This window comes from Erythranthe guttata, chromosome 9 (genome assembly GCF_056151865.1).
Source record: "Erythranthe guttata isolate IM_541 chromosome 9, IM_541, whole genome shotgun sequence".
NCBI classification, from domain to species: domain Eukaryota; kingdom Viridiplantae; phylum Streptophyta; class Magnoliopsida; order Lamiales; family Phrymaceae; genus Erythranthe; species Erythranthe guttata.
In genome coordinates, this window is record NC_142541.1 from 13,677,700 (window position 1) to 13,703,245 (window position 25,546).

Genomic DNA, 25,546 nt, shown 5'->3' on the forward strand with positions numbered 1-25,546 from the left:
CTGCAGACTTGAAGAAAAAAAAAAATAATAATAAATTCAAACTGTTTCTACCAAACATAAAATAAGAAATAATACTTAACCAATAAGACTACAAATCTGCACATTGTTCAGTATAAATAAATAAGAGTCTACCATCTAGGCTAATTTTTAAGTTAAATGCCTCAAAACTATCATTTTCTTGGACTGGCTTCGAACCAATCACTTTACGAAGCTAGAAAAATCAGCAGAAACAGTGCAGAAAAAAAGACCAATGGGGCCCACATCTAGACAAACACAACCGGCTCCTCAGCCATTTCCGACGGAGCACCGTTACTACCATTGAGAACAACCACCTTCCCATCAGAATCAACGTCAACAATAACCGAATCACCTTCCTTAATTTCACCGCCAAGCATTTTCTCCGCCATGCTATCCTCCAAAAGCCTCATAATAGCTCGTCTAAGCGGCCTAGCCCCATAGCTGGGGTCGTACCCTTCGTCAACCACCCTATCCCTAAACCTCTCAGTCACTTGAAGCTCGATATCCTTATCCTTCAATCTCACAAACACCTCTTTCAGCATAATATCAGCTATTTCCTTCACTTCAAGCTTTGTTAGCTGCCTAAACACAATCATTTCGTCAAGCCTATTCAAAAACTCTGGCCTGAAATACTGCTTCAGCTCCTCAGTCACAAGGCTCTTGATCCTGTTGTAACTGCTATCCTTCTCGTCGTAATCGAGATCGAAACCGATCCTACGGCCACCCTTTTCGATCACGCTAGAGCCAACGTTCGAAGTCATGATCAAAAGGGTATTCTTGAAGTCGACCGTCCGACCTTTACTATCGGTCAAACGCCCGTCTTCAAGAATTTGAAGCATCATGTTGAATACATCGGGGTGGGCTTTTTCGATCTCGTCAAAAAGCACAACCGTGTACGGGCGGCGGCGAACGGCTTCGGTCAGCTGCCCGCCCTCGGTGTACCCCACGTAACCGGGTGGCGATCCTATGAGTTTCGATACGGTGTGCCTCTCCATGAACTCGGACATGTCGAGCCTGATCATGGCTTCTTCGGACCCGAAGTAGTAGGTGGCAAGAGATTTCGCCAGCTCGGATTTTCCGACACCTGTGGGGCCCGAGAAGATGAAGCTGGCGATGGGGCGGTTGGGGTTCTTGAGGCCCACACGGGCCCGGCGGATGGCCCGGCTTATGGCTTTGACCGCCTCGTCTTGACCGATGACACGGGTGTGGAGGGTGTCCTCCATCTTGAGGAGGCGGTCGGATTCGTCGGTGGAGACTTTATCCACCGGGATGCCGGTCCACGAGGCTACAATGTGCTGGATGTCTACTTCAGTTACTATTGCGCCTCCGTCACCTGTCTCGTTTTCTGCCTTTGTCATCTCTTTGTTTTTGTCTATGAGGGCGGATATCTGTGCCTTGAAATCCATTTCTCTATCTCGTAGTTCACCAGCCTACAAAGATTAAGACCATCTAAAAGTTAACAATATGTATTTATAATCCCTAAACCTTAACTATAACAGAGAGTTGCAATGGTATCATGAATAACAGAATATGTAACTACCTTCTCAAAGTCTTGACCTCGAACAGCTTCGTTCTTCTCCTTGGTAATCTGCCTGAGCTCTTTCTCGAGTTCTCTGGCTTCCTCAGGGAGCTGTAAAAAACAAAAGCGTGAATATAAAATATAAGGTTTCATGGCAAAACCTCAACAAACACGTATGCTTGGGTAAAGAAAATCCCACAAACCAAACAGAGCCTAATGAAAAAGGAAAACGGCAGTTCCAAGCAAGGAGTGTGTACCTGTGCATGACGAAGTCGGACTCGTGAACCAGCTTCATCAATCAAGTCAATTGCTTTGTCAGGCAAAAACCGGTCACTGTAAAAAATGCATAGGTTTTATAAAACGTAATTAATCATGATGTCATCAAACAGATGGTCTTGTCAATCTTCCTACTACATACCTGATATACTGATGAGCCAACTGCGCTGCAGCAACTAAAGATTCATCAGTGTAGCGGAGCTTGTGGTGAATCTCGTAACGTTCTCGAAGACCTTTAAGAATCTGAATAGCTTCATCTACTGTGGGTTCAGGTACCTTGACAGGCTGGAACCTTCTTTCTAGTGCAGGGTCCTTTTCAATATGCTTACGATATTCATCCAGGGTAGTCGCGCCGATACACTGAAAATGATAAAAGTTCAGCTTAAGCACAACTAATAATGACTGCATATGAGAAAACAATAAGAACCAAAAAGTACAAACAACAAGGCTAAACTATTGGAATTTCTTCATTATTTTTTCACCAGGATCTTCATGTACTTAAGTAGAGACCAAGCCACTGTCACGGTGCATTTAGCCAGCAGTAAAATTAACAGTTAAGCCCGCAGGCGTAGTTTCTTTCATTTTAGTGTATCGAACTATCTATGAAAAATTGGTAGACACATGCTTCCATATATTTTTTATCTGCATGACATAACCGTTTACCTACCAAATACTTCGTTTAACCATTAAAATGAAAATATAAATGCATTGTGTAATGGACAAAGTAGGAGTGCAATCTTGCTTGCACATCAATAACGTGTTTTTTTTAATTTATTATTTTTTTAACGGGGGAAGGGGGGTGTGCCCTTCTTTGGCTATATGTAGAAGTTATTCACAACTTGAACCAATCAACTCTTGATCATTTTAAAGACAACCTTAGTTCTGCAACTATTTGGTAATGAAGTCCTTTTTATGCCGTATTATTCATCTAAGGGGTGCAATTATGATGTTCTTAGCTAACCTGAAGTTCGCCACGAGCTAATGCAGGCTTCAAGATGTTTGCAGCGTCAATTGCCCCTTCAGCAGCTCCTGCTCCAATCAATGTGTGCACCTCATCAATAAAGAGGATGATGTCATCGCTTTGCTTAATCTCCTCCATCAGCTTCTTTAACCTTTCCTCAAATTCACCACGGTACTTGGTCCCGGCAACAAGAAGACCCATATCCAGGGTAATAACCTGTAATGATACAAACGAAACCATTATCATTTTGAAAACGAAAAATATGAGAGAAAGGTAAATAAAAACGATTCCCGAGTGAAAATATATTCCAGCGCGACAGAATTAATTTTCAACCGAAACCCAAAAAATGCTAACTTCTGAAAGTATAATGCCAAATAATATTGGCTCGACTATCTAGTATGTAACCTCACTGAATCAAGATGGATAATAATCACCAACCAGTATTCAATCACAGAGCCTTATTATTATTCTTCAAGAATAAGAAAGATGCCATTTTCCAGTATTTCATATAACAAAGGTTATCAAGACTAGTTTACCTTTTTACCCTCGATAGTCTCTGGAACATCACCATTGGCTATTCTCTGGGCAAGGCCTTCTGCAATAGCTGTTTTTCCAACACCAGGTTCTCCAATAAGGCAAGGATTATTTTTTGTGCGCCGTCCCAATATTTGAGTGACACGTTCGATTTGAGCCGCCCTTCCAACAACAGGGTCTAGTTTACCCTAAAAAAAACAATATCACCAGCTTTCGTTATTGTCCATACGTAACCACCTCAGACAATTGAGAAGCTATAAAAACCAACCTCCTCAGCGAGCTTCGTCAAATTAGTACCATACTCCTCCAAAGTAGGCATTTTGCCGTTCGAGTTTCCGTCTCCCTTAACAGCAACAGCCTCTACGCTTTCACCCACCATTCTAATAACCTGCTTACTCAAATGCATCATAATTCAGTTTTCAGTGTAATCACAGAACACTCAGAACGTGGATAAACCGAAAGTAGCAAACTAAACTTGCCTGAGTTCGAATATTGTTAGGGTCAGCCCCTAAGTTCTCGAGTACACGTGCAGCCACACCTTCACCCTCGCGCAGTAATCCAAGAAGCACGTGCTCTGATCCAATGTAATTGTGACCTGAACAAGAAACAAATGCAAATCTCTAAATCCAAAACCAGTGCATATTGACAACTACTTTAAAGTAAACCACCCTAATGAAAAATCCCGGAAATCAAAAAATCTTAAAACAGTCATTCGAACTAGTTACCGAGCTGGCGGGCTTCTTCGAGAGCGAGTTCAAGAACACGCTTCGCACGAGGTGTGAAAGGAATCTCCACAGCAACAAATCCACTGCCCCTTCCAATAATTTTCTCCACCTCTACACGCGCATCTTTCAAATTTATCCCCATCGACTTGATGACCTTTGCAGCAATTCCACTGCCCTCACCGATAAGGCCCAACAAGATCTGCTCGGTTCCGACGAAATTATGGCCGAGCCGCCTCGCCTCTTCCTGCGCGAGCATAATCACTTTTATCGCTTTCTCCGTGAAGCGCTCGAACATGGCTCGTGGAGCCATCCGCGACTTTCTACCTTGCCTCACAGGTGCTATCGCAGCTGCCACCTTCGATTGGAGAGTGTGGCGAGGTTGCCACACCATTATATCTAACGAATTAGCTCGACGCAATCCCGAGAAACTCTGCAACCGAATGGCAGTCGATTGTGTGCTGCACAACATAGTCGGTGCCTTTCTTGCTTTATTAGATCCATTCAACTGCCCATTGTTTCCCAAAACTACTGAAGAAGGCAAATTGGTCGGTCGAATTAAAGCATGCGTCATATCTCCCCCAATTAGTCCTGCGTATTATATGTTATAGAGAATTAGAAAACAAAAAAAAAAATACTTCTGCGAAACTATAACAAGACCCAATTTTTTTCCAACAAAAACCCTAAATTGAACCCTAATTGAGAACCCCCATTACTATAAATGCAGCACATATACGTAAATCGAGCGCAGAACATAAATATATCTCACCTGAATGAATAACAGACCAGGATTAATCGAAATTAAAATCAAGCCAGAAACAAATTTTAGAGAGAGAAAAACGGAGAAATAGGGTATCTGCGTAGTTTTAGAGAGAGAGAGAGGCCCCTAAAAACTTTCGGGCGGAATTTTCCAAAACGGAGGGGCAAATTATACAGATATATAGATGAATGTGGATGAACGAATTGCTCTTTTACCTGGATTTATTTATCTTCACGCTTTACCTTTCTACTGTTTTTTCTTATACGCTACCTTCATTGACTACGGTGCACCGCCATACAGGATATAAATATCCCTACCAAACTTGTAGAAGTTTGTTGTTTGTTAGATTAAATTGAATTGATTTTCTCATTACCAACAAATAATAATGTTCGTTTCTCTAATTAAAATTTCTATAAAATTTTGTTACACTATTGTATTATATATATTATAAAAAAAATTAATGTAATTAAGATATGGTTTCAAATTTCAAGAATAAAATTGTTTTCTTTAGTGGGAAAGGGTATAGCAATTTCATGAAATAATATCATTTAGATGTGGGCTTTGACTTTTATAGCGAGTTTAAGTAAGTACATGTATTGTCATTATTATTTTTTTTTAATGAAAAAAAAATGTATGATGTTGGGTTGATTTTATTAAATCTCGTATTTAAATATATTGATTTTTTTAGATTAAATGTTATTTGTATTTATAATAAATCTTTTATTTAACATAATTAAGATATAACAATAAGAATAAAAATAAAATAGTTTTTTTTTATTTACCCCTAATGGAAGGTACATTAATTTAATGAAATAATAGCATTTAATTACAAACTATAACTTTTGTAACAAGTTTGAGTAAGTGAAAAACATTGTCAAGCAAATGTCTTACTAATATAACAGTAAAATCTCGATAAATTAATAACACCACCTAAATAATATATTTTTTCGATGTTGGCATGATGATAACGTGTTAAATTATTAATTCGATAAATTTGATATTTCATTAAACTAAATATATATATATATATATATATATATATATATATATAAATACGTCTAATTGGGCCTACAATGGGCCCATTAAATATTTGTCTATATTCCATCGACAGCTAAGGGCCCAAAATTTAAAGGAATTATTACTAAAAGAGTTTCAATCATTACACTGTTAAGATCTAATTAGAATTATACTCTAGATTTAAATAGAGTTACACTATGATTAGCACTAATTCAATGTAAATAAGACCACAAACTCATTGTCATAGGCATGTTCTAATAACTCTATCCAGTACTTGCTCTCAACTCTTACCTACTTTTATTTAGCATCTGGCTTGAGTTTCAGAGGCGTTTCCGCCGAATCAGCATCCGACTTAGTTCACGTAATTCAATTTTGCAAGTTTGTGATTCGGGTGCACACTCCACGTGTATGGATCATCTAACTCTCGTGCAGTAACCTATCCATGTGTTTTCTGTCTAATTTTTGTTTAATCTACTCAAGGCAATTGGTAAAGTATAATTGACGAATTGACTCTTTAGACTTTGACCAATTACTAACAAAGGGTTTTAAGAGATGTATGTAACTATGACATCAATCTAAATACAAGAATCTAGAGAATACACAAATAAATACTTAACAAGCTAAAAAAACAAAGTAAAGTTACAATTGAATTTCTCTCTTTTTGTTTTTAGATGATTTTTAAATAAGACACGACTCTTTTATTACAAAGGATTCCTATTTTGTCATTTGAATATTTAATTACAAATAATGACAAGAAGGAAAATAGAAATAAGATTCTCTTATATGGACCATATAGTTGGAAAACTTTGAATAAGTAGGGCCATGTTTAAGGCTTGAGGGAAAAGAAATGGGTGGGAAATGAAAATACGGAAGAATGTTGGGCCCAACATAATTTTGTTGTCTTTATAGATTGGCAAAACCTAGTTTTCCACGTCACAACCAAAATAATAATTATGTTTTAAAATAATAAAATAAAAATATAGTTGATAAGAAAGGAGATGCATTGGTTAATTTGCTACAATATTTTGTATTTAAAAATTCAAACCATTGAACTTGCTTAACATGTCCTTGTGTAAAGTTTGTATTATGGGTGATAGTCGGAACCGAATTTCCAATTTTCGACGGTTTCAATCTGAAAAATTCTGACTTTGGAATAATTTTTTTCATTTCGATTTCTAAAATTTCTATTTCCAAAAATATTCGATATTTTTTTATTTGAATTGGAATTATATAAAATAAAATTGAAATTTCCAGTTTTCTATCCAATTTAATTTCCAAAAATTAATTATGAAGATTCCTTTTTTTTTCTACGAAATATACACTTATAAAGAATATATAATATACATTACTTTTATATATATATATATTATATAATATATAAAAAAACCTAGTTTTTGGCATTGTTTATATCTTTATACTAGCAATTCTCTCCGTGCGATGCACGGTTAGCATTAAATGAGATTTAAATATATGATAATTAAATTGTATTAAAATAATTAGTTGTGAAATTTAAATTACTAAAATTGCACTAAAAAAGTTAAGTTTTGCTACCCGATTTGTAAATCTGATTTACTATAAAAGTAAAAAAATAGTGGAAAATAGGAGATGAAATTTTTTTTACAAAAATGCAACTAGAGTTTCTTAAATTACCATAACATTTTTTACCTAGCGTTTATTACTCTTACATATAAAAAGACTTCTACGCGCGCTTGTTCTTAGATGGGGGTTCCTACATATGGAAAAGCAACATTAAATAGTTCACAAGGAAATGGAGAAGTGATAAATTGTACATTTGTACTACTTGAGGGAAAATAAAAAAATAAAAAAAAAAGGTATTTATTATTACTATAGCCTAAAATGGACCAACTGCAAATTATAGTTTTTAACTAGATATCTATCTTTTATTTATCATCCTTACTTTGAATTGGTTGATAGACAACACACTCATTTATATTACCTATATTTTGATATATATATTATTCACCAAGTTGGTAGATGCCTTTGTGGCTTGTATATGCTTTGCTATAATGATTTAGTTACCCAATTAAATGATGTTTATTAAATTCGATAATACATGTTTATACAAACTATTACATTATTATTATTATTATTATTATTATTATTATTATTATTATTATTATTATTATTATTATTATTATTATTATTATTATTATTATTACACATACACCTCTGAGGTAAGCTAAAATAACTTTAAGGTCATTGTGGTATTGGTAATTACAACTACACCCTTGAAACAATTATCGGACCCAAGATTTCATGTCCTGGGGACCGATATGCACTATATATTTTTTTCTGCGGGGCCGTTAATGCTACCACATACGAAAATTTATAAATCTTATATAAAATAATTTTTATATAAGAATTTATGAAATATTATGAGAGTCATGTCACCATCTAGCTCTATGTTGTCCCCACCACTACATGAAACTAACAGTCCGTTAGACCTCTAATGGAATGACCTATCCAATGCATTATTATGTTAGGGTTTCTAACAATGTTTCAGGATGGTGATTGTAATTACCGATACTACAGGGGTGTGAATGTAATTTACCTATATTATTATCATTAATGCAAAATCCATGGATAATAACGCTCTTATGTCAGTTCTTATCTGTATAATTGTCTCAAAATCATGCTCCACGCAGTTTCCGACCTGTCATTACTTTTTCAAAACTCACGTGATTAAGATGGTAATACCACGTTATTTCTCATCGAACGACAACCACCTTTTTGTAAGAACTAACATAAATATTTTCCTATCTTAAACAATCTTCTGAATTCTACACTTGGTGAAATACACAGAGTATAGTAGCACTTAAAAAAAATCATTCATAAATAACCCAATTTAAAGTTGTAATATAGACCCCCACTATCATAATAAAATAAAATAAATTAAAAATATATTATATATAATTTACACATAAATAAACATGTATACTTAATTATCAAGTTAAAAATGGAATGGAAAATTCACATATTCTAAACTGATTTATCAATTATTCTGCTTGATTATTAACTTAATTATCAACTTAAATATAATATATACGTATAAAGTGAATAAGAAGGGGTATTATTGACAAGTTATGCTGAAAGAAAGCAAAAAATGGTGCTGATTTAATTGAGAAAGATATACAATAAGCCCTCCTTTGTATTGTTGCCACTGAAATTAGCTGTATTGTAATCATTTGCTTACATCCTCATTTTTGTACACAAATAATATACACACACAACACAAACCAGAAATCAGGCCTTACTTCCCTTAACATCTCACGTGAGATATATACATACATATTATTTATTTATATATATATATATATATATATATATATATATATATATATATATATATATATATATATATATATATATATATATATATATATATGTAAAAAAGCCACAAAAACCTATGTACAAGGTTCCATATATGTTGAACTTTTACACTACACTGTGACAAACATCCTCTCTCTCTCTCTCTCTCTCTCTCTCTCTCTCTCTCTCTATATATATATATATATATATATATAAATAAATTTATATTCCCTGCAAAATTGAACGTTGGAAGCTTTTCACACTGCCTCACTCGAACAAAGACAGTTCCCTTTTCTGAGAAAACCATCTCTCTCTCTCTCTCTCTCTCTCTGAGTGTGTGTTTTTCATGATCAAGATTTTCCTTTTCTTGAAACACACTAATTAAGACAAAAGAAAAAAAAAATTAAAGATTCCATTTTTAAGAGGAAAAGGAAGTTAGTTGAAAGAATGTTGTCGAGAGTTAACAGCATGCTCTGGAATATGGAAGCTGGCGGCAGAGGGGACGACGACCAAACCTCTTCTTGGCCTCAGAACACCATCATCAACAACGGCGGCGGCGGCGGCGGTGGTGGTGGTGGTGGCGGCGGCGGCGGTGGTGCAGCAGGGTTAGACAACAAACAAGAAATCGAAATCGGAGCACTCTCCACATTCAAGTCCATGCTCGAAGAAGCACAAGCAGACCAACACGACTGGTACTTAACCACCACCGCCGCCAACTCCGCCGCCGCCGCCGTCGCCGCCATGCACGGCCACCACGAAATCCCATTCTCGCCGACCTTCACAGAAACCGCCGCCGCCGACAACCACAACCACCTCCTCCTACAGGCGGTGGATTCCTCCGCCTCATGCTCTCCATCGCCGGCGTCGATTTTCAACAACCTCGATCACCACCACCAGGTAAACTACTTCCACCACCACCCAACAAAAACCCTAATCAACAACCACCACCCTTTGGATCAAACCTTCGATTTGGGTTGCGAGAGTGGCTATCAACCCTTTGGTTTCACTGATTTGGGTTCCAATTCCAATTCCAATTCCCAATTGGGCTCCCTCAATTTGAGCCCTAATCCCCAATTCGTCTCAACCAATTTTCCCCAATTTGGGAATAGTGGATTCCAATTTGAGAATGTGAATTTGAATAATGAGAATCAACTGTTGTTAAATAGATCCAAGATTCTCAAACCACTCGATAATTTCACCACAAATGGGGGTGCTGCAGCACAGCCCACTCTATTCCAAAAAAGGGCTGCAAGAAAGAATCTTGCCAATTTGGGGTGTTTGGATTTAGGGGTTCAAGAAAATCAGATTATCTCGAAACCCCCAATTGCTAGTGCAGTTCATGTGGAGCTTTCGAGCGATGACAATGCGAAGAAAAGGAAAACAATCAGCGTCGATGATTTTCTCGAAGACGTCAGCATCGACGGATGCTCTAGTTTCATGAACTACGATTCTGACGACCAATTCTTGGAAAATAAAAACAACGTCGGAAATGGAAACAGTTCGAATGCCACCACCGCGATCAACGGCGGCGGTGATCAAAAGGGCAAGAAGAAGGGCCTTCCGGCAAAGAATCTGATGGCGGAGAGGCGGCGGAGGAAGAAGCTCAACGATCGATTGTACACATTGAGGTCCGTCGTCCCCAAGATCAGCAAGGTAAACTTAAAATTCCTTATGCCCGTGAATTTTTTATTTTTTTTTCGACATGTTTTATTTTTTATTTTTTCTTGTCGTTCTCGTTAATTTAATTTCGATTTAATTTAATTTTTTTGTGGCCGTTGAGTAGCAGATTTGCGATAATTTAATGAGATGCAACTTTCGATTGGGCATGATATTGATTGAGGGACTTGCAATAGCATTTATTTGAATCACATGTAAACTATGAAGTGATTTATTTATTTTTATTTATTTTATTTTATTTATTTTTCATTGCATTTTTGGACCACAGACAGGAAAATTTAAGATATTTGTGTACTCTGGAATTTATTTCTTGTCTGACATACTGAAATGAGATATAATTGAATTTTTTTCACTAGTATCGAGCCCGAAAATTTACTGATTTTTTATATCGAATCAGCATTTTGTCATTTATATTGCTAGCTGTTATATGTTTCTTTTTTTTTCTTGTATGTATAGTATCGTGCACGTGCATCGCTCGTGCTTAACACGAATAAAGAATTCACTGGTTAACGTTTATTTACGACGACAAAAGTTGGAAACTATGCCTACGTTTCCTTAAAAACATGTTTTTGATTCCCCTAAGGAAACATTTTCTTGCTGGTGCAAGATCCTTTCTTTTTTTTGTAATAATTTCTCAGAAAAACGCGCACTGAATGCGCACGCATGCGTCACAGAAAATGAATTTCATTTATCTTTTGGATTCATAAAAAAAATAATAAAAAAATCAAGATTCTTGTATATCATATATGTATCTGTAGTTCCTTAAAGATTTATTACATTATAAATTACGTTTTTTTTACCTCTCTCTCGTATTGTAGATGGACAGAGCTTCGATACTAGGGGATGCAATTGATTACTTGAAAGAGCTTCTGCAGAAGATCAACAACCTACACAACGAACTCGAGTCAACGCCAGGTGGCAGCTCTTCAGCCACTCCAAGTACGAGCTTCTACCCGTTAACCCCAACAACTCCCGGACTATCCGCCCGTATCAAAGAGGAGCTTTGCCCCAGTGCTTTTGCTAGCCCTCTTTCAAGCCCAACCGGTCAACCCCCACGAGTAAGAAATATTTTAAAAAAAAAAAAAATTGAATCTTTAATATTTTACCACTTAACGTAAAAATAAATCGGTAATAATAATCAAAATCGACAGGTTGAGGTGAAACTAAGAGAAGGGAGAGCAGTAAACATACACATGTTCTGCGGGAAAAGACAGGGCCTTTTGTTGTCTACTTTGAGGGCTTTGGACAACCTCGGACTAGATGTACAGCAAGCCGTTATTAGCTGCTTCAACGGCTTCGCCATGGATATTTTTCGAGCCGAGGTATTTATATATAATATATTATCGTACTTTTGTTTATATTTTGCTACATAGTTTAATTAGTAGTTTATAATTAGGAAATTGAACATTTATCACTATAGATATGCACGAAACATGCACGAAGAACTTGTGTGCGCTTTTCCTACGAATTTAGTGAAATAATTTTTTTTTAATAATATATGATGTATATATAATATAATGTCGTACGCATTTTAAATGTTGAATCCGTATTTCTAATTAGGAAGTCGAACTTATGTTACTGTCTATAATGTGCACGAAGAACTTGTGTGCGCTTTTCCTGTGAATTTAGTGAAATAATTCTTATTTTTCATTAATAATATATAATGTATATATAATATATATTTTGTTACGCATTTTAACTGTTTATTCCTATTTCTAATTAGGAAGTCGAACTTATGTTGCTGTCTATAATATGTACGAAACACGCACGAACAACTCACTGTCCTGTGAATTTGTTGACATAACTCGTTTTTTTTTTTCTTTTTCGTTTTTTTTTTGTTTCGATGATGTCAGCAATGGGGAGAAGGGCAAGAACTGAACACGGAACAAATCAAGGCATTGCTCTTGGATTCGGCTGGCTTTCATGGGATGCTGTGAGTTCATATGTCTGAAGAAGAAAAACCTAATTAAACTTGTTTCGGTTTTTTTTTTAATTCAATATTTTTTTTATTTTGGCTATTTATTTTATGGGGAATGATCCGAAGATCAACCGAGACTAGAATGCTTTGATTTTTTTCGATTTCTGAAAGTTCGATTCATATAATTAATTGCTTTTGCCATTTCCGGCGACATAATTTACGCTTGTTGTAAAACAATTTATGCATTTTCATTTTCACATAAAAATAAAAAATAAAAAAATAAATTCATCTGAGTAATTATTTATCCTCCCATTTTTGGCGGGAGTTTAAGCTTTTGTAATAAGGCGGTTAGAATATAAAGTAGCGATGAAAAAGTAAAACAAATGACGTCATCTCTTAGCTAATGGCTCCAAAATGTGGTAACTGATTTATTAAATCATTACACCAATAAAGTAAAATACTATATTCCTTCTTTAAATGTAATAATAATAATATCCCTCAATTTGGAAAAAGGTAAGAAAAAGAAATAAATTAAAGCCAATTATGTATCATATAAGTAGGGGTGGGATACCGAGCCGATAATTCAATTCGGTATTCGATTTTTTTTTTTCGGAAATTCCGGTAATTCAATTTTACCTAAAACCGAAATTCTATTTATATATTTACATACATAACTAATATTTACATATTAAGGGGAAATATGCAATACCCCCTCAAATGAAAAATATTTTGAGCTAAACCCAATTGACTATTAGAGACTTTTGCCTACACCCAAGTTTCATTCTTAATTAGTGAGACCCCCATAACCAATCATGATAAGACTAAAGTGCCCTTATGTGATTAGGTTTTTAACGTGATATAATTTATTTCACTCTTTCACTCTCCCCTCTCTCTCTCTTTTTTTCTCTCTATCGTTCTCAATCTCGCCTCTTCTTCTTTCTTTTTTTTTTTTTTTCTCTTTTTCCGACTTTCTGCAGATTTGTACACCACCGCCGTAGTCCACTCATCATAGTTACCGTTGTTCGTGCACTCGTCACCGTCGGAGCCAAAAATACCTTACAACCGCCGGTCGGCCAAAACCTAATGCAGGAGGCCCTCCTTCGTACAAGTGGTGGCAGCGGTGCCTCCCCCACCTCGTCGCCGCCCTTCGTCGGATGCATTACATGGAGATTTCTCTTTTTCGTTTTCTCTCGATTTCTCAGGGTTTTTTTTTCTTTTTTTTTTCCAGATTTGTTCACCACCACCACCGTAGCCACATCCCCACTCTCTTTGTCATTCACCGTCGTTTTCGTCGCCTCCCCCTCCCTCCCTTTCGTTATTTTCGATTTTTTTCTTTTTTTCTCTCTCCAGATCTGAAACAGCAGCATCAACGTGACTACTCTGGTTCGAATATGACTATTGTTGATTCACTCGATTAGTGATTTATTATCTTCTCGTGTTCGTTGTTTCTCTCGATTTCTCTCTCTTTACATCGCCATCGTCTCCAAAAAGATTTGTACACAACCATTACCGTCGTCGCTCGTTGCCGCCGCCTCCTCCTTCGTTTCCACGTAAGGCTCTTTCTCTCTTTTTCGTTATCTTTCTCATTTTTTTATTTTTTTTCCACATTTGTCCACCACCACCACCACCGCCGTCGCCGCCTCTCTCACTCTCTTTCTTTCACCACAGCCACCATCGCCGCTGTCGTCGACTCCCCATGACTCTCCTTCGTTATTTTTCTATCTATATTTATGTATTTTTCGATTTTTTTTTCAGATCTGAACAACAGCAGTAACAGGACTACAGTCATGTTCGAATATGACTATAGTCATGTTTATGTATTCTTCGAATATGGCTGAAGTCATATTCGAATATGACTATTGTTGAATATGACTGTAGTCATATTCGAATATATTCTATCTTCTCGTTCTCAAGTTGACTTCTAAAACTAGATTCAAAATTGTTATTTTTTGTATGGGTTTTGATTGGATTGTTTTCGTAAACAATAGGGAATCTTCGTTGTTTTATATAATTTGGTAAACATGACTATACCACACTATATAATCGGAACTTTTTAAGTTGAAAATGTAAAAAATTGCAATATAAAGAAAGAATATGTCAACATAGTCACATATAGTCATATTCAACTATAGTCATATTCGGAGTTGTAAATATGTCGAGAAAAATATTCAATTTTTTGTTTAAAAAATATTAAAAAATAAAAATAAATTAAAAATGGCTAAAAATCCGAAAATAATAAAAAATAAAAAAAAATAATAAAAAAAATCATTTTTTTGATTTGGTAGCAAATTTTTAGGAATTTGGAAGCAGATTATTAGGTATTAGATTATTGTTATGGAAAGAGAGAAAAAAGGAATAATTGAGATTTTTAGGAATTAAAAAAAAATTATTAGAAAAAATATTAAAAAATAAAAATAAATAAAAAATGGCTAAAAAATCTGAAAATAATAAAAAAAATAAAAATAATAAAATCATTTTTTTGATTTGGTAGCAATTTTTTAGGAATTTGGAAGTAGATTTGTAGGAATTAGATTATTGTTATGGAAAGAGAGAAAAAAAGGAATAATTGAGATTTTTAGGAATTAAAAAAAATATTTTTATTAAAAAAATATTAAAAAATAAAAATAAATAAAAAATGGCTAAAAAATCCGAAAATAATAAAAAAATCATTTTTTTGATTTGGTAGCAAATTTTTAGGAATTTGGAAGCAAATATTTAGGAATTAGATTATTGTTATGGAAAGAGAGAAAAAATGAATAAAATTGACATCAGGGTAGAATCGGGAATACAAATTCTAGGAGGTTATCACAAAGAAAGATTTAAGGGGTGGACATATCACCATTTATTATCTATATGAGGGTTTATTGCTAATGACCCCTTATACTACAACATATATTATTTCTATAAAAATAAATAAATAAAAAATCAAATTTTCAAATATTTTTAACAAAATCTTGATAATTCAGTTATTTACCGAACCAAATTTTTGGCGTACCAAAATTTCAGTTACAGTTCGATCAGGTAAATGAACACACCTAGAGTTCACCATTTTCTTACACCACAAGAAAAAAAATAAGCCATCTAAAAAGTTGAAACTTTCAGCCAGACAAATTAAAAGCTTAGAACAAAAATACACTGCATTACATTCGAGGTAATAAATGCTTGCTTAAGTAACAAAGACTTTTTTAAAACATACTACTAAGCTAGGTAATAAATGCTTGCTTAATTACATGGGAGGTTGCTATTTACAGAGGGTTTGAGGTAGCAATGCTCATAAACTGTAGCATATTATGTATAAAACGAAATAACGCGGGACCGACCATACGTCGACCCCCCAAAAACGCAAAAAAAAAAAAAGGGGTTCAAAATTGCGAACAATACTAAACTGCGTCTATATATATATATATAAGAGAGTCCCACGATCCCGAAGCGGAAGGGACTTTGCAAGATTCCACCCGTTCGATCTTTCCAAAGATTCCTCCTTTGCCTGCATTATTATTATTATATATATTTATATATATCATCTTTAGAACCATAAAATACAAACTAAGGCATAGAAGATGTTTGGTAACGGACAGTAATTTACCGGGATTTGAGGCGGGAAAATTAGCAATTATCTGGGCTAGACGAGGAAGTAGTCGCCGGCAAATTCTTCACTTCCTTAGCATCCAATCCTTCTGCAACTGACGACATTTCTTCACCTTTCGAATTGAAGGTACCCGGGCTCATACGCTGAACCTCCTCTTTCGTAAGTATTAAGATCTTACGAACCATGCCACAAAATTCGCTGCTCAAAAAAAAATTAAATCAACATATAAATTAACAGAGCCAGTGCATCCGTATTTGAAACGTATAAGAATATCTTACTCCCAAGGGTCATCTCCAACGAGCATCATATCATCCTCGTCATCAGTATACACGACGAGCCAATTCTTGGTTTTTGCCTTCAATTCACCGTTAAATTCAAAGAGATTATCCAGTTCGGCTATCAGTTCATCGTAGTTGTCGAACTTTGCAAGATCCACAGACCTACCGAGTGCAGTTCCCTGCTTATGAACCTGCAATCGATAATTTTTTTTTAATTAAAAAAAATAATTATTTATCGGAGAAAAATAAGACGATATATCCTAAAGACGAGAACCTTAGTGCAACTCCTTGTTGAACCAGAATGAACCTTCGTTACAGGCTTGTCCTGTTCACTTGTGGCAACTGGACTGTCCACCATTTTCGAGCCCTTTGATTGGTCCGACTCGATAGCAGGGGATTGGTGAGAATGTAGCCCAAGCTGCATATGACTGGCTCGCTCAATCATAGCCGTTCGTTGCGACAGCGTTTGATCCAACGATGCAGAGTTACTACTACTCCTGAGGGGAATACCAAAGAGCTTGCAGTTCCCTTCCTTTGGCTTCATACTATCATGTGACGGTTGTTGTTGCATAAACGCAGACTTCGGCATCAGCTCTCTCGGCTGAGCGGGTCCCATTTGAAGGTATGGTGAAATAGGCGGAGGCATTAACCAATTCCTTTGCTGATTGTCTCCTCCTCTAGAATCTGGCATCAAGGAATATTCTCTGAAACCACCACCATACCTAACATCGGTGGTACCTTGCCCTTGAGAAGAATCCATCAGATTAAGAGATAGACCGGAGGGCATTATCGACCAGTTGTTATTATTTCCAATGAAGCTAAACTTCGCCTCGTGCTGCTGATCTTGTCTCTGTCTCTTTGAAACTGCTTCATCTCCAGGTGGCATACAGAAATCACGGGATCCACTGATTTGTGACCCGAAACCCGATAAAAGATCCGTGAACGAAGATTCGGGTCTTCCAATAGGCAACCACTTATCGGGCATGTATCTCTTTGAAGCGGAAAGGGCATCAATCTTGTCTTCGTCCAGTGAAGGGTTCCACAGTAATGGCTTTTCAGAGGCTTCTGACTCGTTGCTCTCTGCAAAAGTGCCTCTCAAGGTCGATAATTCTTGACCTTGCAAGACCCTTTGAAACCCATTGGCAGGTGAAGGGTCAACTGTCATCTTAGATGGACCTACATTACATAGTAAATTATTATTTATCAGATAGAAATTCGAGCAACAGTTTTCCATAAGACAATAACAACACATAAAAGCAGAGGAAACTCAAAACAAATTGGAATTAGGATCAACCTTCTCTAGTAAGAACAGAAGAGTCGGGCGACGAGGGCAATACACTTGAACGAGGCCTTTTTGGTCTGGGCACTGGAAGTGGATTCAGGGCAGGAGGGGAAAGGGCAGGTTCGATTTTCCATGGCGAAACTCTCTCGGGACGAGGAATTGTTGAAGTCTCGTCCCAGCGTACCTTTGAACGAAAAATGAGGAGGCGAATTTTGAAAATGAGACGTTGAAATTATTTAAGAAAAGAAAAGGGCAGGTGCAGATGATGGTTACCTTTAAGCATCTCCATTTCGACTCTGGCCACCTTTTCGAATCCGCATCTTCGGTACCAACAATAGTTCCAGTAAACCTGCAGAAAATAATACATAAATAACTGTAACTGAAATCGTAATAAAAATTACAGATCATTCTTTAGAATGGTAGCTAGGATAATCCGCACCTCTGTTCTGGAGCTTCTTCACCTTCAAACCTCATTTTGAATCTCATGCCTATCGAATAATTGTTTTTAACCGACTCCATGTACTGATCATACGAGACAATAAACTCTGCTGGGCTGGTCCTGCAACAGATTTACAGACAAGAAGATAAAATATAGAATTATTAGATCACTAGGTCATCCATGTATTAGGTGCAACCACTTCATTTATCGGTACTGCATAAATTGTAGTTATGGAAGTTTAATGAGTCACATACCTAGGTTTGTAATAAACAGTGAACATGGTCTTGGTCTGAATGGCATGCCAAGCTGTGGCAAGAACACCAAGATGCATGCTGTGGCTCGATATAACTGATGACGGAGCATTGCCCTGTTGTCTCATGGCACGCCTAACCCCAACTCGCAGCTCCCCATTCTCCCCCCTGAAAGTAAGGTAAAATTCATTAAGACATAATTGAATATTATTATTATTGCATAGATAGCTGAAGGCGTTTAAGGTTTCGTATTAAACCTCAAAAATATAAAGGCATCGCCAGCAACAAGTCTCTTTGAACTAACAAAGACACTCCAACCACTCTGGAGGAGGTGCCGCCTTGGTTGACCTGAAATTCAATAGTCAACCAATATTAGCAGCCATTTCTTTTTTTATTTTTATTTTTCTGTTTTGAATGCATATAGAAACCATCTGCAAAGCTCAGAAACTTGTTTTTTCCTATAAAAATATCTCGTTCTTTAAGTCGCCATAATTCAACCTTGATAAGCACATCACATTCGCCTAATGAGTTTGTAAATCTTCATAACATGTCCTTTTCATTTTGATTCAATCAAACTGATCAAATCAAAACAGCATACGTTCTGTTCGGAAAACAGAGGCAACTTGCGGCCAAATCTTGAATAAAGATCTATCAGAAATTTACCACGAAAAATATGCCTGAAACGCCACTCATTTCCATGCAAATCTTTAGCCACTAATTCCTGCGTGGGAGGTTGCCTCGACATATCCTGTCATAAAATACAATTTTTTTTACACACTTACTATCACCATGTAATAAATAAACACCAAAGAACTCAATGAATTTCAACTAGATTAATCCTAACCAGTGGGGGAAGACACTCATCAGCATGCCGCCGCAACACCGAAAACCCGCCATGAGTGCTTGTATCGGAAGCAGTTAGAGTCTTGCAAAAGGAATGGACATGAAAACAAGGTGGCGGTGAAGGAAGAGGTTCCTTTTTTGCTGCATTCTCGTCTTGCTGGCAAAGCAAAACCCCTCATTAGAAATTTAGTACAAGAAATCTCGAACCAAAATATATATTTGCCAAAGCACTCCGAGGGTTTGACTTACATTTGGTTCGGGCATCAAAGTAACTTGCGCAAAGACCTCATCGGTATCGGGTTCAGCCTATCGCGCAGAAAATAACAATGAAAACAAAGATCATGAAACCCTCTTAGAATAAATAACAACTCCTGCAAAAAATCTCAGAAAAAAATGAAATTACAATTTACAAATCAAAATTCATAACTACCTTCAAATTGACATTAACCACTCGGCAAAGAATCTTGGGAGGAAGATTATACACGGGCATCTGCTGGTCTGCACTCTGATTAGTAGATGCCTCCACCTATACAACAAAAACAAAACACCCACAAACTATGAGCACAAGATAAATTACAAAACCCATAATCAAGCAACAAAAAAATCACCACAAAAAAAAAAAAAAAAACTGTGAAACAAAGTTGTCTTTAATGGTGTCCAAAGAATTGTTTGCAAGAATTAAATTTCAATTTTATGGGCCACTTGGCAAAACATTAAATTGCACTTAATTTATGTCACCAAGAACAAAATGGAAATAAAATCAAGAAAACTGGTAATAACTTAGATCAGACAGAGAGCTTTGAAAATCCCCCTTTTTCAATTTAAAAAATTACCAAATATTTTTTTTCAAATAAATAAATAAATAAAAACGTAACCTGTTCCATGTGACCCTGAGGAAAATAGAAAACAAGCTCGTTTTCACGAGGCACAGTCACCAACGGGCCGGCGCAAGCCCGCCATAGCTCCGTGTACAACGCCGTCTCAGCATCCACTAAGCAACAAAAGAGATATATAAATTAAATAAACAAATAAATAAAATTAATTAATTAATTAATTATAAAACAATTATTTTAGGGAACTAAAAAATTCCGGTCGAATTCACCTTTCCCGGCGCCGGAGTTCGCTTTATCCGTACCGGAATTACAATCGTTTGCGTCACTGTAACCCTTGATCGAAACCTCGGAAGCAGCCATTTTTCTCCACACACACACTAATTCAAGCACAGATCTCTCATTTCCCAGCCCTAAAAGGTAATTTAACAAAAGCCGAAAAGTAAAAAACAAACCAAAAACCCCAGACAAAAATCCGGACAGCCGGACCGAAAAACAAGCGGAAAAAAGCAAGGATTAGAGGCGAGTGGGCGCGTGGCTCATAAATTCGGAGAGGAATTTTAGGTGGGTTAACAGGCAGAAAATCCTGCGAGATTTTTTTTTTTCCCGACGAATTTATCGTGTGTCCGCAAGTATATAGTAAGTATATATCTCGAAGCTAAAATGGTATGGAAGAGAGAGAATTTGGTAGAGGTAATAGGGTGAAGTGATGAGAGAGAAAGTAGAGAGAGAAAGTAGAGAGATGAGTTGATAACGGGGGTGAGTTGGTAATGATAACTCGACCGCTGAGAAACTGGTTACACCCGGTAAATTGTCTAGGCCGAGTTTGGGAATCTTATTTCTTTTTTTCTTTTTTTTAATTTTAATAACTTGTAGGAATATTAATTATTATTATTATATATTTCTTTTATTTTCATATTTTTCTTTCTATTTATACTCATTTGCTTACTTATAGGTCCCTACTGATTAATTATTTAACTATGATTGGTTCAGTAAAATATATTTTCTAAATTTGTTGGATTATGGTATTATGTGAGTTGTGCACCAAGTATCTTGTTTAATAAAATTAAGTTATTGTACAAAGGAGAAATTTGTAATTTTTCTTTTCAGTTATGTACTGCAAATAAATAGTGGTTGTTGGGTGTTACTAATTTAATGAAATTGAAGTGTTTAAATGAGGGCGGCCTGAATTGTCTAATGACGTGGACAAAATCATAATCTTTTTATTGAGGGCGGCAAACTCGAGAATAAGGTTTATTCGAATCTATATCTGGTGAATTTCACCATACACATTGATTATTAACTCCCTACCACATGCCGATTTGTAATGTGTGTACATTATGGTGTGTGAAATCGCATATTATATTTTATCTCACAAGAGAGGATCTATCGAACACAAAAATAATGAAGTAGGGTTTTTATGGGCCGAGGAGAGTGCGTGAATGTTTTACTTTGAAGGGGGCCAAAGGCTTTTGAGATCCTACACCGGGTGAAATACACCGGGTAGATCTTTACCATTTATATACACACAAACACACACACACACACACCCACATTGATATGTGTAGATCAACGGTTAAAAATCACCCGGTGTTACCTTCACCGGGTGTAGGATAGATAAAACCGGGGGCCAAAATAGGTGCGACGGCCCTCCAAGCCCTCAATTGGGGCCGCCCATGCATATTGCCATTGAGTTTTATATAAACTCGCGATGTTTGATTTCAAAATCATAGCGTAAAGTTAGGCCAATTATGGCACTACGTATCATCAGTGTCGACTCTGTCACTTTTATCTCACATAAACTATAGAGTATACTTGTCATTTAGTTTTGTTTTTAATATTTTGAAACTTTAAAAACATATTTATTTTATTTCATATCATTAATACAAATTTATTATTTATCAAATTCCATCTATAAATCTACCAATAATTACTCAAGTCCCTTTTAGGTATATTATTTTTCATTTACATAAATTGTAGTTTCATTTGCAACATATAGAATTAGTAGTGAACACACAAATGATCAAAATAAACTTTTAGATTTTTATTAAAGAAGAAGTAATATAAACAATTTTCAATAATACAAAAATAAACTATTAAAATAGAACTCAAACTTAACCAAACAATCTCTAACTAAAATAAAAACTAGTTTCTCTCACTATAATTTTATATATATTTATAGAGAGAGAGAGAGAGAGAGAGAGAGAGAGAGAGAGAGAGAGAGATGTGGGTGACAACGACAATTGGGGCAATTTTTTTTTTGGGGTTGTTTTAATACAGAGTTTTTAAAATGGGGTTGTTTTTGGGGTAGTAATTAAATTGGGGTTGGCCGCCACCGGCAACGGCGGCATCTGCCGGAGACGCCACTGCCAATGGCGGCACCGGCTGGAGACGCCGCCACCGGTGGCGTCTTCTACTTTTTTTAAAATTTTTAATATTTTAATAATTTAATATTTTAATATTATAATATTTTAATAATTTAATAATTTAATATTTTATTATTTTCTAATATTTTATTATTTTAATATTTTTTAATATTTTTATTAATTTTTAATATTTTAATATTTTAATATTTTCTATTTTTTTAATATTTTTTGATTTTTAATTTTTTTTACAAATAAAATAATTCTAACTACATTCATTAGTTTGATGTTAGTATTAAATTTATTACATTTTATCAATTAGTATTAAATTAATCAACCGGATGACACCCAGTTTGTTGATGATGTACCGGCAGATCCTGACATTCGTCGAGATGGTAGGCCGCGTAGGACTAGACGGGCACCTGCATGTGGCACTAGTTCACATAGGCACTGACTTCATAGTTCCAATTTTATTTTCTTGTACTCATTTTGGACCTATTTATTTTATATAACTCTTTTATTGGACCTATTTATTTTATATAACTCTTTTATTTTCTAGAACTCCTTTTGTTTTTGTCTACATGTTTTTAAGATTGTACCATATTTTATTGTGTTGATTAGATAAATATATGCAATGACCGGATGACACCCAGTTTGTTGATGATGTACCGGCAGTAAATTTAATACTAACATCAAACTAATGAATGTAGTTAGAATTGTTTTATTTGTAATAAAAATTAAAAATCAAAAAATATTAAAAAAATAGAAAATATTAAAATATTAAAATATTAAAAATTAATAAAAATATTAAAAAATAATAAATTAATAAAATATTAAAATATATTAAAATATTAAAATATTATAATATTAAAATATTAAATTATTAAATTATTAAAAATTAAAAAAAAAGTAGAAGACGCCACCGGTGGCGGCGTCTCCAACCAGTGCCGCCGTTGGCGGTGGCGTCTCCGGCCGGTGCCGCCGTTGCCGGTGGCGGCCAACCCCAATTTAATTACTACCCGAAAAACAACCCCATTTTAAAAACTCGATATTAAAACAACCCCAAAAAAAAAATTGCCCCACGACAATTAGCTGAAATAGAGGAAGATATTTCAAAAGGCATCATGTATTTCTACTGTACTTTGCATTTGGAAAGAGAAATAAATTAGTTAATAAATAAATAAAATAAAAAATAAAAAAACTAAAATTTGTTATGAGTAGCACAATAATTATGACACATAAGAGAAAAGTGAAAGCCAAACAATGCCTTGTTCAGTTGACCGGGAATACCTGGTGGATGAGATTGTGTCTGGGGGGACAATATCAGTGACGACGTCTTAACGGCGTTAGCCAAAACTGTTAGGGTGTGTCAAGATTCGATTGGCTTGGCAAGTTGACGGCGTTAAGTGGAAAGTTGTTCGGTTTTTATGGGGAAGTGGGCTTGTCGTGCTATATACGGGCATAGTAGGATGGGTATAGTTGCTAACCAAAGTAGGCGCTACCTCTAACCATGGTTACTTACATTTCCTCTATTTTTTTATATTTTATGTTTTATTAAGAATTAAATTGTGAATCTTATATATAAAAGAAAGAAACGCTGGACAACCCTAACAAAACTCTAATGGCATTTCTGTAAATATTTAGTTTTAATATTTTTTCTCTACCAATTTCTAACTATAATTTTTAACAATTATCAAAATTAAAACTAAACCTTGAAGAATCCTACTCTGATGGTTAAATCTTAATCTATATATTTGGATTATAAATCTCAATATGTAAAATTAAAAAAAAAAACTAATGTTATATAAAATATGAATAATACTACATTATTAGATTTTACCATGTTAGTGTACTATATTTTCTTATTTTGTATTAAATTGATTATTTTTTTCACTTTTGAAATAAAATCCCGTGCATCGCACGGGAAAAAAATGCTAGTTAAGTATAAAGGGTGAGTAATTTTTCCAAATATTTCTCACTAATAAAATTGTTCCGTACAATTGTTTTTTTTTTTTTTTTTTAAATATATCTTCCAAAAGCACGATTCGCAAACTTCGAATTTTGAGAACCGTGAACTTAATTACTTCTCCGCAACAAATTATTTAACACTTTAGATTTTTCATAATCTGCGAGTTGCATTTTTTCTCTCAATTTAGTTTGTATAACTCTTTATTTATGAACACGCAACAAATTATATAAGTGTACTGGATAAATATCTATTCTTGTACAATAACTCGTAAATCAAACTATAAATGTAACCCATAATAGTCATAGTATATTAGTATGCAAGTTTGGCCTAAAAAACATTGATAATCGGATTCGAGCTCATGTCCTTATTCTTAATTAGATCAAGGACGATTAACGGTGTGATAATTAATTATACAAAGAACTTTACCTACTTTATGTGATTTTTTTCTTAAAATTTATGCATATTCATTAATTTTCCCTATACATGTACATTAACAAAGTGAAAATATTTCGCCACTGAGGGAATATTTATAAAGATCTCAACCAAAAAACGAGTGGGCGTCTGCAAATTTTGTGGATTGTGATCCACTAACGAAACTATCACTAGATCGCAGATGATATTTTATGCTCTTCAATTAGCTCTCGAACAAGAATTTAATTAGAACGTGTGAAATCCAAATTGTGCAACCAAAATCGGTGACTTTACTTTTAACTTTACGGACTTTCAAAAAAACTACGGTCTAATCACTATATAATTTTGTCCGTATAATTTTATTAAAGAGGGACATTTATCAAATTTCTTAGAAAATAAATATTATTTTAAACATGAACTAGTTACACAACTTAATACGATACTAAGATAATATTTAAGAATATAAATTTTATATAGTATATCCTGAAAGTTGAACTATATAATGCTTGTTTTAACAAGATTATCTGCAGCCACTCCAATTGCACTGCGTAAATATCGT

The 25,546-nt window shown here is 35.1% G+C and overlaps 3 protein-coding genes across 4 annotated transcripts; 1 reads left to right on the forward strand and 2 right to left on the reverse strand.

Moving 5' to 3' along the window:
- Positions 1–8: 8 nt before the first annotated feature.
- Positions 9–5,167, reverse strand: LOC105975662 (ATP-dependent Clp protease ATP-binding subunit ClpA homolog CD4B, chloroplastic). Of its 2 annotated transcripts, none has more exons than XM_088822960.1 (10): positions 5,006–5,167; positions 4,034–4,621; positions 3,788–3,903; positions 3,577–3,696; positions 3,311–3,496; positions 2,775–2,990; positions 1,956–2,173; positions 1,795–1,870; positions 1,559–1,648; positions 9–1,448 (listed from the first exon to the last, which is right to left on the reverse strand). In XM_088822960.1, exons 2-10 carry the CDS (start codon positions 4,602–4,604, stop codon positions 264–266), a joined length of 2,778 nt encoding a protein of 925 aa, XP_088679086.1. In that variant the 5' UTR covers positions 4,605–4,621; positions 5,006–5,167; the 3' UTR covers positions 9–263. The 2 variants fall into 2 exon arrangements, with proteins under 2 accessions (XP_088679086.1, XP_012856314.2); XM_013000860.2 differs by having other exon boundaries at positions 4,800–5,067.
- A 4,044-nt stretch (positions 5,168–9,211) lies between these two features.
- LOC105975520 (transcription factor ICE1) lies at positions 9,212–12,945 on the forward strand. The gene is made up of 4 exons (XM_088822962.1): positions 9,212–10,790; positions 11,633–11,872; positions 11,966–12,136; positions 12,668–12,945. The coding sequence occupies exons 1-4, from the start codon at positions 9,585–9,587 to the stop codon at positions 12,749–12,751; spliced, it is 1,701 nt and encodes a 566-aa protein (XP_088679088.1). The 5' UTR covers positions 9,212–9,584; the 3' UTR covers positions 12,752–12,945.
- A 2,906-nt stretch (positions 12,946–15,851) lies between these two features.
- ARF2 (auxin response factor 2) lies at positions 15,852–21,172 on the reverse strand. Its single transcript, XM_013001033.2, has 15 exons — positions 20,517–21,172; positions 20,290–20,405; positions 19,845–19,940; positions 19,664–19,720; positions 19,416–19,571; positions 19,235–19,319; positions 18,829–18,919; positions 18,575–18,739; positions 18,321–18,440; positions 18,155–18,230; positions 17,894–18,065; positions 16,874–17,775; positions 16,600–16,790; positions 16,319–16,519; positions 15,852–16,219 (listed from the first exon to the last, which is right to left on the reverse strand). Exons 1-14 carry the CDS (start codon positions 20,605–20,607, stop codon positions 16,339–16,341), a joined length of 2,499 nt encoding a protein of 832 aa, XP_012856487.2. The 5' UTR covers positions 20,608–21,172; the 3' UTR covers positions 15,852–16,219; positions 16,319–16,338.
- Positions 21,173–25,546: the final 4,374 nt, after the last annotated feature.